Below are 14,989 nucleotides of genomic sequence, written 5' to 3' on the forward strand. Positions count from 1 at the left end.
AAAAATAAATAAAATGCAATTTCGCAAGTTGTTCGCTAGGGAACGTCCATAAATTACGTCACACATAAATTGCCCATTTTCAACCCCGCCCCCCCCCCCCTTCCCCCTACGTCACAGTTTTCGTATGGGACATCTGAAAATTTTGTATGGGTCGTCACAGTCTTTGCTGAACCCCCCCCCTCCCCCCTAAAAGCGTGACGTAATTTATGGACGTTCCCCTATGAAAATGTCGTGGATGATTTTGTTTTGCTAAGAATATTCACGAATCAGGTGGGTGAGAATAAACTTACTTATGGATTGCTCTTGGAAGCATGGTGTTTTGATGTGTTGGCTTTCCCACTTGCGAGTTGCTTCACGATGAAAAAATTTAAACCTCTGCAGATTTGTACTCACTAAACGATGTAGGTAACCGCATTTAGTCTCGTTAGTCTCGTAGAAAACGTATTGTTCTTTAACATTACGATTTCGAAAAACGGCCAGTAGATCTTCAAAGGGTAGCATTAGATATTAACACTGACGAATTAAACCGCTGTGCTCAAACTGGAAGTCATTTACTTCTTGGAGTGGACAAATCATCTAATTAACTATTACATTTGCGATTAATGCTACTGATGAGCAAAGCTCATGTCAGATTACTTCTAACCTATCCGTAGCAGTTCAAATTGGAATAGTAGGTAAGGAAGTTGTGTTACGCTGCATGAACTAAGCCGTCAACCCCTCACCACGTGGACGACAGTTGGTGGCATTCGGTCAAGCTCTTGCGGCATTCGTCGTCGTCGTCATCATCCTGCTGGTTCTTCTCGTTCTCCACGAAGCCAAAGCACGTGAACCAGTTGAAGATGAGAATTAATATTCCTGCAAGATTATAACATTACATCGATAAATTCAACGGACTATGCAGATTGCACGCCTTCGGAACAGCACGCGCTCAGGCAGGTAAGTAACGTTTTCGCCTACAATCTAGTCGGAAACTGGGTAAATGCTCTTAATCAATGTGGCGAACAGGGAAACAAACAATTGGTCAGTCAGTGGATCCGATTCAAAGTCACTGGCGTACATAGGACTGGACTGAAAGCTGGGATAGTAAAATGAAAAAAAAAAAAACTACGCATGAGTCCTAAAATTTTAGGTAGGCAATCGTAATCGTGATAATATTGTCATAAATGTTTGGTTTGCAAAAACAATCTTATTCATGTTCTAGTGCAATTCCTGGACATACTAGGGCAGGGACACCTGTGTTGGGCATTTACCGATACAACCCAGTTCATAGGCCCCAGTTTTTCGGGGGGTTACACAGGTTTGAATCCCATTTTTTACTATTTTTTTTTTTCGTACAAAACATAAAAAACAGTTTCTGCCTACCTAGGTGCCGTCTTGGAATCGAAAAAGGCATTGGGGTCTGGTATTCGCGGCATTTCTGAAAGGTTTGCCGTACGGTGATGATTTGGTCCGTTGACGACCGGCCGTCGTTGAAGGTGGATTGATAACTCCCCGAAAATTCATTCCTTTTAGGTGACAGACGAGGGAAGATTATCTGGGATAGGACTTTGTAGGCTGCATTCGAAATGGTGATCGCTTTGAAGTTCTCACATTCCTAACGGTCGCCTTGGTTGTGAATGATGCAGACAATCCCTTCCTTCCACTCCTTTGGAAGCTGTTAGATTTGCCAGATCCTAACTATCATCCGGTGCAGGCGGGTGAATAACTTTTCTGGGCCCATCCTAATGAGTTCGACTATGAAACCATCCCTTCTAGACGCTTTGTTGGTATTGAGCTGATAAATGGCGTGCTTAATTTCCCTCAGTGAGGGAGTTGGAGCATTTCCGTCCTCTGCTGCACTTATGTAGTCGCTTCCTCCGTTGACTTAGCCCCTGTGCCTACATTCTCCTCGCCACTCAGGTGCTTATTTAAGTGCTGCTTCCACCTTTCAATCACGCCACGTTCGTTCGTCAGGAGGCTCCCATCTTTATCCCTGCAGATTTCGGCTCGCGACGCAAAGCCGTTGCGAGAACGTTGAGCCTCTAACAGAACTTTCGTATGTCTTGGCAACTGCACAGTGGATCCATTTCCTCGCATTCCGCTACCTCCAGCTTGTCCTCGTCTAGCAACGCTGTCCCGAGATTCTGAGCGTATGCTGAGGCGACATGCGATTACTTCTGTCGCTCTATGTTTTTCCGCGGCGGTCATACAATACATTGTTGATGACAGAATGTTTAAGGCGCAGTTTGACCATTGCCAGGTTGTAGGTAGATTCGGTGTTAGCTCTACGATAGGTCCTGATGTCGATAATGTTTCTGTTGCAATTATATTTACGCCTGTCTTTTAGAGCCCGACACCAAACCCCTTACTTTCCGGAGGACCATGGCGTACAAATGAACCCTTCACTGGTACTTGGACGTCAATAAGCCGCCCCTAACATAAGGAACAGCCGCTGTCGTGAATCTTTATTCTGGGGAACAGACACTCAAGTTTGCAAAAGCGAACCACCAAGGAAAACCGTGGCGTGTCAACTAAACGGGAGTTAGTGTATATAATTCCGGGAGCGATGTCGAAGACAGTTCCGGATTCCTCAGTGCGACGTTCAGGCCGCTGGGCAACCTGTAACTCCACATCCGATAACGACAGCGACGGACCGTATCACCTTTGGTTTATTACAGCTTTGAAACCTCAACTACGACACGTTACCAAACGATCGCTTGGACGCTCCTGCTGTTCAAGCCAAACGCTCCCGTCCTCTGGTTCGCCACGCTGCAATGAATTCCGTTGAATTTCTTCACGTCTGACGCTTTCCGATGTCACCTGTCCACGGTGGAAAGGAGTTGCTAGTGATCGAAGGCCGCCCTACCGCCTTCTACGGCCTCGTTCCATCGTTTGGCACCGTACCGTCCACTACATCGCCGCAACGTTCAGGTAATGTAGGGCGTACACATCCCTCATTGCCCGCAATCGAGAAAAGGAATAAAATAAGTCCAATAATTAAATTTTTCACACATTCCTCACATCCGAAATGTCACCTCTACTATCAACGCCCTGGGATCCGGGAGATAGCAGACGGCCCGGAAGCGGCTTTTGGCTTAAGACCTGCCACTCGGGGCTTAGGTCAGTCCTCGTCTGGAACCGAACAACTATTCTCGGGGTCAAATCATTTCAACACTTGCGAGTGAGCGAGTAAGTCTTAGGGGCGATTTCTTCACCCTGGCTTAAGCGTTAAGCCAGGTTTAACTGTATGGGTAAGCCTGGCTTACCGGTTAAGCCGAGGTGAAGAAATCGGGCCTTACACATTTTAGTGCCAAGCGGTTTTAGCGCTTTACCTTGCCTTTTTTTTCCAGCATGTGTCATGCTATGCGTAGGAGTCGTCTCCATTCTACTATGTTCATGGCGTTGGTCCTCTGCAAGTTGGGTCCATGCTTCGTGAGAAGATTAGCGATCCAATCAGCGTTTTGCAGCTTCGTGTGACGGCAAACTTTGTTCAATCGTAGAGTTCTGCGAAGTCCAAAGTAAGCTCGATTTCCTGCCACAATGCGTCTTTGAATTTCTCTTTAGGTGCCGTTGTCGGCGGTCAGTGAGCCCAAGTACACAAATTCTTCAATCGTCTCGATTTCATCACCGTCGATAGAAATTCGGGGTGGCGGGCGTGGTAATTCTTCCCTGGAACCTTTTGCCATCATGTACTTTGTCATCGACACATTAATGACGAATCCGATTCGCCTGGATTCATTTTTAGTCGGATGTACATTTCCGCCATCGTCTCAAATTTGCATGCTATCATCAGCGAAATCAAGCAGCTGAACAGACTTCGTGAAATCGTTCCACTCGTGTTTATCCCCGCTCTCCTCATTACACCTTCTCAAGGCGATTTTAAACAGCAAGCACGAAATACCATCACCTTGCCGTAACCCTCTGCGAGATTCGAAGGGAACTACTCGAACTACGCACATCACTCGATCTATCTTCGCTTTGATCAATCGTATCAGTTTATCCGGGAATCCGTATTCGTGCATAATCTGTCATAGCTGGTCTTGATCGATTGTATCATACGCCGATTTGAAATCGATTAACAAGTGATGTGTGGGCACGTTGTATGCGCGGCATTCCTGCAACACCTGGCGGATGGCGAATATCTAGTCCGTTGGAGCGCGTTCACCCTTGAATCTAGCCTGATATTGCCCCACGAACTCTCTTGCAATCGGTGATAGACGGTGGCATAAGATTTGCGAAAGCTTGTAGGGGAACGTCCATAAATTACGTCACGGAAAATGATTGTTTTCAACCCGCCCCCCTTTCCCCTATATGTCACACTTTTTGTATGGGACCTCCAAAATTTTTGTATGGCTCGTCACACTTTGCTGTGAAGTTATTTTTCGTACGGGGCTGTCCATTTATTATGTAAGGGAACAAGTTTTTTCGACACCCCCACCCCCCTTGTAAGATTTTATGTATGAGAACCAATATATGTTTGTATAGAGCGTAAGATTTCTCAACTCCACCCCCTCCCTCTATAAACCCTTACCTAATTAATGAATGGCTCCTACCCTCTCATTTAGGTATCAGCTTTCAGCAAACAGCCACAAATCGCCAATTATGTTAAAAATCCAGTACACTAAATTCTGTTTTTACGCGATTTTTTGTTCCGCGTAAAAAAAATCGTGTAAAAAAAGTTTTCAATTTTTTTTTTATCGGATCATCCTAAAATTTTGACAGGGTATCAAGGATGATAAGAGAGATCTCTGGTAGAAATTTGAGCCCCATCGGAAGTAAATTGCGACCAGGAGAGAAGAATTTTCCCAAAAACACATCGCGTAATTTCGAGAAAATCGTGTAAAAAAAATCGTGCAAAATAAAACCGCGTAAAAAAAGATCGTGTAAAAAAAGAATTTAGTGTAATGTGTACGCCAGTGCTTTTCAGCTAGAATTCGATCGCTATATTAGTTACCGTGAGCAAAGTGGGCCAAGCCGAAACGGGGTGAGGTCGGTGAGATGACTCAATAATCACCTTCAAAAGTCCACTAGCATCGCATCTCTAATGGCTGTGCCGGCGGTTGTGACGGTCGTTAGAAATGTGGCGCTTAGTTGAAGCTGTAACAAAGGGATAAAGGAAACATACAACGGTCGCAGGCACATGTTTGTTCAGTCAATCTAGAAGGACTGTGAGAAGTACCGAAGGCCACATTATCGAGAAGACTTGGAGCTCTGCTCTGCTCCCATACAAATGTCAAACGTTGAGTAAAGAGGAAATTTTATGACTGTGTTGGTGAGAATATGGATCTTCACTCATCCAGTCATGAAACGTTCCAATTTCCAGGGATGGAAACACTCACTTGCTGTTCTATCAGCTCAGTGTAGTGTATTATAGCGTAGTGAGTGTTATTCAGATTTAGACATACTTTTTAGAAAAAAAAACAGTTACAGGCTAAAAGTTCTACATACACTGTTTTTTTGATAGCACGCTTCAGAACTGAGAAGTAGCAAGAGAATGTAACGTTTTGCCAATAAGTGTTCCCATCTCTGTCTAGTTTATCCGTGGGGTGCACTGCCTACAGTGTCTATCGATATTCCTACTCCTACTATTGATAGTGCTAATCTTCTCGATAAAATGGTCTTCGGCAATATCTAACACGGAAAGGACACGAACCAGCCAAAGCAAAACACACAGATGCAGATGAAATTTCGTTTTTGGTAAAAAATGCTTTTATCGTCTATATTTTTTATCATGGTTCCATTAATAATGAATATTACTGGTAATATACATTTTTGCTAGTTGGGTTTCTTCGCGCTTCATTCTCGGTGCAAATGCTTTACACGTGTGTCTAAAAACCGTATGTTTCTTTTAGTTGTCTGTTCTCACTGCAGGAAAATCATCGTTAGTTGGATTATAACTCGAACAGTTGTTGGAACAACGATCTTTCTATTTCCCATTCACGTACAAAGGCTGCAACTCAATTTATTAATTACCATACCTGTCAAACTCTTTGCAACAAAATTGATCTTTAAAACTTTTAAACTATGTTCGCTTTTTCTCATTTTATAAAAACAACTAACTAAAATCCCGTTTTTTTGCTCGTTCGTTGCCTGTTTGATCTTTCAACTAATCCTATTCCCTCTCACAAAATTTAGTTTAATTAAAAACTGCATTGACCAATACCATTCCATAATGAAAACCACTCTATACGTTGCCCCCTTATTTTATGCTCTGTTTATTACAGTGTGTAAATTATGTTTAATATCTTCATGGATTTTCTTAACCTTCTATGTATATGGTACACAAATATTGATGTCATATTTTGCTCATTTATTGACATTCTCTTCCTCGGAAGCAACTTGGTTTTTTATATGAATGGGAGGCATGCATGATTCTCACGTTCTCATCATATTCTGGTGATATTCACTGATACAATTCAGTTGGGTTTTCTTTTCAATTGGGAATGATACCTACATGATTGATTTTTTTTCTAATGATGACATTTAAAAATGTTTCAAAAATCGTATTTTTTTCGACAACTATGTTTGTGTTGCTAACAATTTACAATGAAAAATAAATTTGAATAACGCAGTCGAAGGTCAAAATTTTTGGGAAATAATATAAAAATAATTCGAAAAAATCTTTTTTTAATCGAATATGAACGAAATAAGAACAAAACTAATTGAAAAAAAAAATGGTAAGAAAGTATGGACACAATAAACTCCGACCCATGCCCCTGTTTACTTTTTCAAAAGCACTCATCTCGAAGATTCGTTAACCAGCTTAATTTATACTCACTATCCGAAGCTTTCTGAAAGATAGCAAAGCTTATTCGGACAAACGCACTATGATCTTGATTGTGATCCATCGATCCATTACGTCAAAACTTCGAAATTCATAAGAAAATGTTGTATTCGTGTATGCTTTTGCTATTTCAATTTGTCAAAAAATATAAAGCATATCCTAAATAGCAATAATTATCAGTATAGAACTCATGGTACCATTTTTAAGCAGTAGGTAGTGTTACGCCAGCACGGGCGGTAATGCTGCAGAAAGGTACCAAAAGGCAGAACGTGAAACGTTACAAACAGCAGCGGAAACAGCAGACCCGCCACTTTCGGGAGAAAAAGCGCAGCCAGGAAGAAGCGAAGTGCGAGTAAATGGAACTGCTATGTCGTTCCCAAGAAACACGAAAGTTCTACCAGAAGCTCAATGAATCCTGCAACCGAAATATGCAGGGATTAGGACATGGGCTTCTTGACGAACGGACGTAAGGGGATCAAAAGGTGGAAGCAGCACTTTGATGAGCACCTGAATGGCGTGGGACGGGGACCACGGGAGACACGGGAGACCACGACAACGGAGGAAAAATCTACACTAATGCAGCAGAGGACGGAAATGAGCCAACTCCCACGCTGCGGGAAGCTAAGGATGCCATTCACCAATCAACAAAGCAGCTGATAAGGATGGTATCGTAGCTAAACTCATTCGGATAGGCCCAGAAATGTTAGCCACCTGTCAGCACCGGTTGGTAGTCAGGATCTAGGAAACCGAACAGCTACCGCAGGAGTGGATAAGTGGAAGGAAGGGATAATCTGCCCATTCACAAGAAAAGTGGCAATTTCGAATGTCTGATGTTCTCACATTCAACATTTGGAATGCTGCCTCTAAAGGGCTATCCCAGATCATCTTCCGTCGTCTGTCACCTAAACCGAACGAATTCCTGAGAACTTATCAATCCGGCTTCATCGACGGCCGGTCGACAATGGATCAGATTTTCACCGTACGGCAAATCCTCCAGAAATGCCGTGAATAAATACCAGGTCCCAACGCATCACCTGTTCATCGACTTCTAGGCGGCATCTACCGCACAGAGCTATGGAAAATCATGGATGAAAACGCGCTCCTGGAAGTCTGACTAGACTGACTAATGGTGTACAAAACTGTGTCAGGTTGTCGAGTGAACTATCCAGTTCATTCGTATCTCGCCGTGGACTGTGACAAGATAACGCACTCTCATGTCTACTCTTCAACATCGCTCTAAAAGGTGCAATGCGACGAGCCGAGCTCAACAAACGAGGTACGATTTTCACAAAATCCGGCGAATTTGTGTGCTTTGCAGACGACATGGACATTATCGCCAGAACATTTGAAACGGTCGGACTGGTGGTGAATGCACCAAAAACAAGGTCACGACCGGGGCCGTCTAGGTAGTAATGTCACGATAGACGAAGATATCATCGAGGTGTTGGAGGAATTAGTCTACCTCGAATCCTTACTGATGGATAACAACAATGTACGTCGTGAAATTCGAAGGCGCATAATCAGTGGAAATCGTGCCTATTGTGGGTTCCAGATGAAGCTGCGGTCTAAAAAGATTTACCCGCGCACCAAATGAACCATGCACAATGGTCGGAAAAAGATAAAGTTCGGTCAAAACTCTTTTTATGTGTTTAATCGAAGTTATAGGTTGTCTAGATATGTTATATAGCATTTTTAGTGTTTAAAAAGGGGTATTCAAAAATTACGTAACTTCAATAATTTCAAAAAACGGTAAAAATCAGCAAACCCCACATTTTTCGCTTTTTTTGTTAGAAAATCAATTTGAATTTAATTAAATGATCATCTTTCGATCAAACCCAATCAAGGTTGTTCAAACGTGTGAAAAATGTGGGAAGATATTTTTTTTTTCAGTCAAAAATGGAAAAAAAAAGTAAAACATATGAAAAAACATGACTTTTTTAAATAGCTCTAATTTGAAAAACTGCAAATTTCTGCAAAAAGTTTAAACGTTTTTATGCAGCCCTAAGCATGATGTTTAAGATGTACTATTCGAAATTGCGGCGACACGTGACGACACGAACCGTTTTTTAACTTAAAAATTACCAAAATTCCTAAGGCACAAAATATGAAAATTTGAAAAGTTTTGTGACATATTAATTTTGCACCATACGTCCATTCAAACAGTCCAATAACAAGCTTTCATATGCTGGATAACATAAAACATATATTCCATTCTCAAAATATTATTATTTTACTTTTTTCGAATAATTCATTTTTCAATTTTATGACTTAGGCCACTTTGGCAGTGAAAATTTCATTCAAATACAAAAACTGATATGCTTTTAATTAAGAATCATAAAACTACAATACATTATCTTTGTTATAAGGCGAAAAAAAGTTTAAAAATATCAATTCCGTTTTTTGAGAGTTTTGGCCGCCCCTTAGTATGCAGCCCGACCAATGTGCCATGTACAAAACGCTAATAAGACCGGTGGTCCTCTATGGACTCGGAGTTTTCGACTGACCGATATTGTTTTCGGTATGCAATATATATTGAGATCGACGGATATAAATATCGAGCCGTTCAGTAGAATAGATCAGCTGGGATTCTACCATCAATCCGGTGTTTTAATTCAGTGGTTATCACCTCCTGCGGGCATCAGGACTAGAACAAGATAACACAACAACACGGGGCAATACATGGCGACCGTGACAGGATGAAATATTCGTTACGTGCCGTAAACTAACAATTTTTAATTGAATTGAGACGTTTACGTAGGTATATCAAATGCCTATTATTCTGGAGGAGCAGCATTTGAAAAGAGCCATAGAAGTCTTCCTTAGACTGTAGGACTTAAGGTGAAACATCAAGAAATCCCATTGCAATTTTGCATACAAACTTTAGAGGCACAAATCTGACGAACGAAGCATCGAGCCAAGCCACACTTATTTATCCTGCTCACTTGCACAAAGAGGCAGCTTTTCTAAATCGAGAGCATTTGCTTTCGAATTTTCAAGATTGGAGCTCTTGAAAACGTGAGTAGGAGACCAAGTCGGCCATTGTGGCAGCTATGTTTGTATTCTCTGAAGTTTCTCCTTAATAGCAACCTGCCCATGCAAATAAATCATTATCCGGAAGGCTTTTTTCGGAAAATGGCATTGCTTTACGTTAATAAATTGGTGTGAACGACGTGCGATTGTTTACTAATGTTGATGAGTATACCGTAATCCGGGGTAACATTGATCAGAATTTTTGATCTTTCTTGAATAATTCTCTTGTTAAAGCAAACGTTACATCACAGAGAAACAGACGTCACACTCCGCCCGCTTCCCATCGATCAAATTTTAAACGATTGATTCAAATTTTCGGTAGTTGGACAATTGACCACTCGCGGCTTTGGCATAGTTTATGCTCCTGTTTGTCGTTTGCTCACTACCGCCACCTAATGGTGGCCCGACCAAACACAGTACGTTTAGCATTAAGCGGTTACGTTTTCGTGACGATATTTTTTTTTAATGTAATTTGTTCTAAGTGTTACGCCTGTTTCTCTGTGGTTATTAAAACAACTACTGGCCCTCTGAGTATGTGTTAAGCTACTCGGAAAAATATGGTAAAACTTCAAAACATGTTTGAATAGGCTTTTAACCTTCCGTAACTCGCGTGGTTGACTACCTGCGTCAGCACCACGCTAATGCTGAGTACAAAAAGCGAGATTTTTTCATCGTGTTGTACAAAATACAACAGCGCGATCGCTCGAGGGTTAATCTAATTTTTGATTTTGTTGATTCGGGGTAACATTGATCATGTCAGTGATCACTGTTCGTTTGTGTTGAAAATATCCTTACTTACTAAATTTGGGGTAGCTGTTTTCGAATATGTTGTCCAAAATCTTACAAGTAATGTAGTTTTTGAATTAATTTGTTCTTCCTTCGGAAGGGAAGTAAAGCGTGGGTCCCGAGATGAACTAGCCTAGGGCTAAAAATCTCGTTAATACAGATAAAAAAAAACCATTCGATAGCAGAAACTGATTCAATGTAAAATGCTTGTTTGAACATTTCATGAGGTCGGTCAAGCCTATCAATGTTACCCCGCTGATCAATGATACCCCGTTTTATGGTACTTCAAATGTTGCTACAGAATTAAAGCAACTCCCAGACTGAAGTAAAATTGGGTGTATTTTTGCATGTTGAATTCACACGAATCACGTACGCATTAGTTTGATATTGCTCACCTGGATTGATTGCACTAGTTTACAGCATTTTTGAACTCGGTAAGCTGATGATCATTTTTGGTGTAGAATCATGCCCTGAGTTTGAAAACGTGAAGGAAAAAAATTACAGTAGAGCGGAAATTTTTTCGACTTTCCATACAAGGTTGATGATTTGAAATCGATTTTTGTTCTATTTTTAGTCGCTCACTTCACACATCTCATTCTCCGTAATCAGGGCTCCGATTGAGCTGAATTTTTTTACTGTAACTCGTCTACATATGATATGTCAAGTAAACGTTGAAAAAGAATTTTTAGATTGTTTTTTTCTTATTGAAAAAAAAATACATTTGTTCATATATTTTTGGAAATTTTGCTAAAATTTAAGGAAATCGTCCAAAAAACTCGCCAATAATATGAATTTAATCAATCTGATGCAAAACCTGCATTCAGATGATCGAATGGTATTGTATTCAGCTTTTAATTTATGGAAAAAGATTTGAAATTGGTTGAACAAAACGCAAGATATTTGAATTTTAGTAAATTCCATATTTTAAATAACTATAAAACTCGATATTGAGCTAAAACTTAAAAACTGCTCTACTTAAATTTATTTGAAGCGCGGTTTCGAAATCAGCGCTAAATTTTACTTCAAAAATTCTGGTCGTTGACAGAAGTTCACGACTTTCGTTTTATTTTGTAAACTAGTGTTATTTTCTAGAAACACAAATAATTTCAATTCGAGACGTTCTCGTCCTTTCTACACAACTAAAATACCCGCTACAATAATACAATATTCTATTTTGTGTCACGTGGTCTCGTAGCTCCTATATTCGGCATGGCTGGGCTCACACATACGCACATACACCCATGATGCAAATTAAAATCTGTCTGATCTGCGTCTGACACGGTAAAAATCAATTTCGCACAAATTGCATTGAATCTGGGTATTAATTCGTTACACCCCGGTTAATTAGTATTTTCAATTAAATCGCACATCCTGACATAGTACAGTGTACAGTGGTCAGTGAAAAGCATCTCCACCATCAACGGATGCAACCATCCGTAGATTGATGCCTCTTCCCTCCACAGATTTGGGTGTAGTGCGTAGGATCAGCAATGTGGACCATATAGTTGAATTTTTACTCTACATGTACCTACGCCAACGTGTATTGAAGGGCTGGAATGCTATAAAAAACGATAAAATTCTCAGAAGGGTCACCTCACTTTACTCATGTGCACATTATAAAAAGACTTCCAAACCCTTTGAAGAAATTCATTCAATAATTCTAAAAAATACCTATTTTAATTTTTGACTAAAATTTCCTCATTCAATCTGCCATCAATTCGGGCTATAAAAAATAAGCATTCAAGGTTGAACTGACTCATTCCGAAACAGCAAAAAAACATCATCCCCTCATACAATATATAGAGCAGCAAATGAACTACGCCTGCAAGTGCAGATGCCGGATCAGCATGAAATTAAATTTATTCCATAGGATGAGGGTGCGAATCAGTGACCATCCGTTTTAAACGACGGTTTAATTGCACAAAGAGGGGCGAAACCTACTTTTTTTTGCAATGTTTGTCGAACGGTGTTGGTCAATACCGACAACAGCACTCCCGAACGAAAGTTTGGTGTCATCCCTTAAAACATGTTGTTTTCAAAATCACATTGCTGTCTATTTGCGTTGCATTAGAAAAGCCTAGATCTCATACAAAATACAATAAAATAATTAAAAAAAAACTTTAAATATTTTTTTGTGGTGCATGTGCTTAGAACACGAAGCGATCACTCCCGGATTAATTACAAACATATTGTAAAAAGGCGTCTAAAATCATGTAAGTTTTTTTCTTTTGTAAGATCTAGAATATAGATTCCCAAACTTTCAGGTGCGCGACTCCCTTTTGCTGGCAGACGTACTTTTCGCGACCCACTACAGAAATTTCCTTATGTGTTGTCTGTTACAGTAAAATATTCTACTGTCTCTCACGACCCCCTAGATGAAGGTCGGCGACTCCCTGGGGGGTGGCGACCCACAGTTTGGGAAACCATGATCTAGAATGTTGAAATCAGACATAAATTGATAGTGATATGGGTAGTTCATTTGGATCACGTCGGGGACTGCGACAAGGTGACAAACTTTTCAACAACCGGGTACGATTTTCACGAAACCCGGCCAATTTGTGTGCTTTGCGGACGATGCGGATATTCTCGCCAGAACATTTGGAACGTTGGCAGAGCTGTACACTCGCCTAAAACGCGAAGCCGCAAGGGTAGGATTGGACCATTGGACCAAGATAACCCGTAAGCACTCGGGAGTTTTCGAGCGACGATCTTCCACGATGTACAGAAGGACGGTATGTGGTGGAGAAGGATGCACCTCGCTACTACGCACTCTACGGTGAACCCAGCATCCAGAAGGTGACCGAAGCCGGAAAGATAGGGTTAGCAGGGCATGTTCCAAGAATGCCGGACAAAAACCCTGCAAAGTAGGTATTCGCTAGTGATTCGGTTGGCACAAGAATGCGTAAAGCACAGAGAGCATGATGAGCGGGCCAGGTGGAACGTTGTCTGGCAAGTATTGAGCGTTACCCAGGATGGAGGGTGGCAGCCACAAACCGAGTATTGTGTGGTACTATTGTTGATTTCTATTATCATAATTTTGATGCTATGCAAATAAATGTATGTATTGTGCAACCCAGCTTAATCACTCAGATGCTGATGATCTTAACCAGCCGTCGTTTATCGCGAAAAGATTACAACGCCTCCTTTGATTTGTACACGGCGGCTGATTACACTGCTCGACAAAATTTTACAAAATTTGGTGTTATGGAATGAGAAAAAAATAACAGGGGTATGGGACCCTAGAAGTGCCCCATAGTGAAAAAAAATTTGAAAAATATTGGACCGGGCTTTCACAGTTTAAAACCGAAGTTTGTATTGTCGCGCTTATCTTTTATTAGAGTCCTGCGGCGGTCGTACGCTCGCAAGGCATACCGCCGCATGACAGTCGCAAGGCAAAACAAAAGAAAAAGTGATCCCGCCAAAAACAAAAGCACGTGGGTTTCGCGAAGTGACAGATGTTTTTGAATGTATTTGTGACGAACAGCAAGAGTAGCTCAGTGGAATGAGTGTTCTTCCTGTCAAACCCCACATATAGTGGAATTATATACTTTTAAATCTGGTGACGCTCTTATGATTAGTGACTGTCGCGCTAATATCAGAAGCCAGAGGCAGATAATCGCCATATTCTGATTTTTCTTGAGAGGCATAATATGGAGAACTTGGGGTGTTCAATTGATATGTGCATTGGAACGTGCCGTGCATATTTTAAGGCGTTGTCGGTATTTGGGTTAGTTTCGTTATTGTCTAACGCCTAAATATATGCACAGCGCGTTCTAATGCACATATCAATTGACCACCCCAAGTTCTCCATACAAACTTCGGTTTTAAACTGTGAAGGCCCGGTCCAATATTTATCAAAAAATCTTTCAATATGGCACTTCTAGGCTCCCAAACCCCTGTTATTTTTCTTCTCATCCCATAACAAAATTTAGTGTTGAAAGGTGTTATCCATCTCAGCTCCCACCTGCGCCTGCAAAAACAGTTTTAGCAAGGTGCACAGCGTGTACAAATAATATGGGCGCGATCTGATACTGCGCATTTCGAGCGTAGCTTGTTGAGAATCCAAGATAAGCGCGATAATATGTAGAGGAAAGTGGGGTAAGATACCATTTGTCAAACTTTCATCGTTTTCAATGAAAAATAGCCTCATTTGTTAGGCTTCCAAAGTGGTAACAGCAACTAGACAATATTTGCTCAAAACTTAAGCAAAAATATTCACTAAACTAGTGCATTTTCATCGATTTACAGCAATTTGAAAAACTGGTTCGTAAAACGGAAGTGGTGTAAAAAGGCCATCTGCCATGGGGTAAGATGCCACTTCATGAAAGCATTCAAAAATTACGTCCAACATTTTTTGGACATTTCCGACTCTCTTCACCCCCCCCCCCCCCCCCCTCTGTCCCGCTTTTT

General features: G+C 41.1%; 1 protein-coding gene across 2 annotated transcripts in view; it reads right to left on the bottom strand.

Annotated features, from left to right (window-relative positions):
* Positions 1 to 694: 694 nt before the first annotated feature.
* Positions 695 to 14,989, bottom strand: part of LOC109427864 (cytohesin-1) — a 130,710-nt gene continuing 116,415 nt past the window's right edge. The window contains exons 11-12 of one of the 2 annotated variants that reach the window (XR_009997686.1): positions 4,934 to 5,076; positions 729 to 855 (exon numbers count right to left, since the gene is read on the bottom strand). Coding sequence is in view for 1 of the 2 variants with exons in the window: in XM_062851515.1 (XP_062707499.1) it covers positions 719 to 855 (137 nt within the window). In the remaining variant the exon portion in view is untranslated. Of the gene's footprint in view, positions 856 to 4,933; positions 5,077 to 14,989 lie in introns of both variants that reach the window. The other variant, XM_062851515.1, reaches the window with a different exon arrangement.

The sequence above is a fragment of the Aedes albopictus genome, chromosome 2, assembly GCF_035046485.1.
Source record: "Aedes albopictus strain Foshan chromosome 2, AalbF5, whole genome shotgun sequence".
Lineage (NCBI taxonomy): Eukaryota > Metazoa > Arthropoda > Insecta > Diptera > Culicidae > Aedes > Aedes albopictus.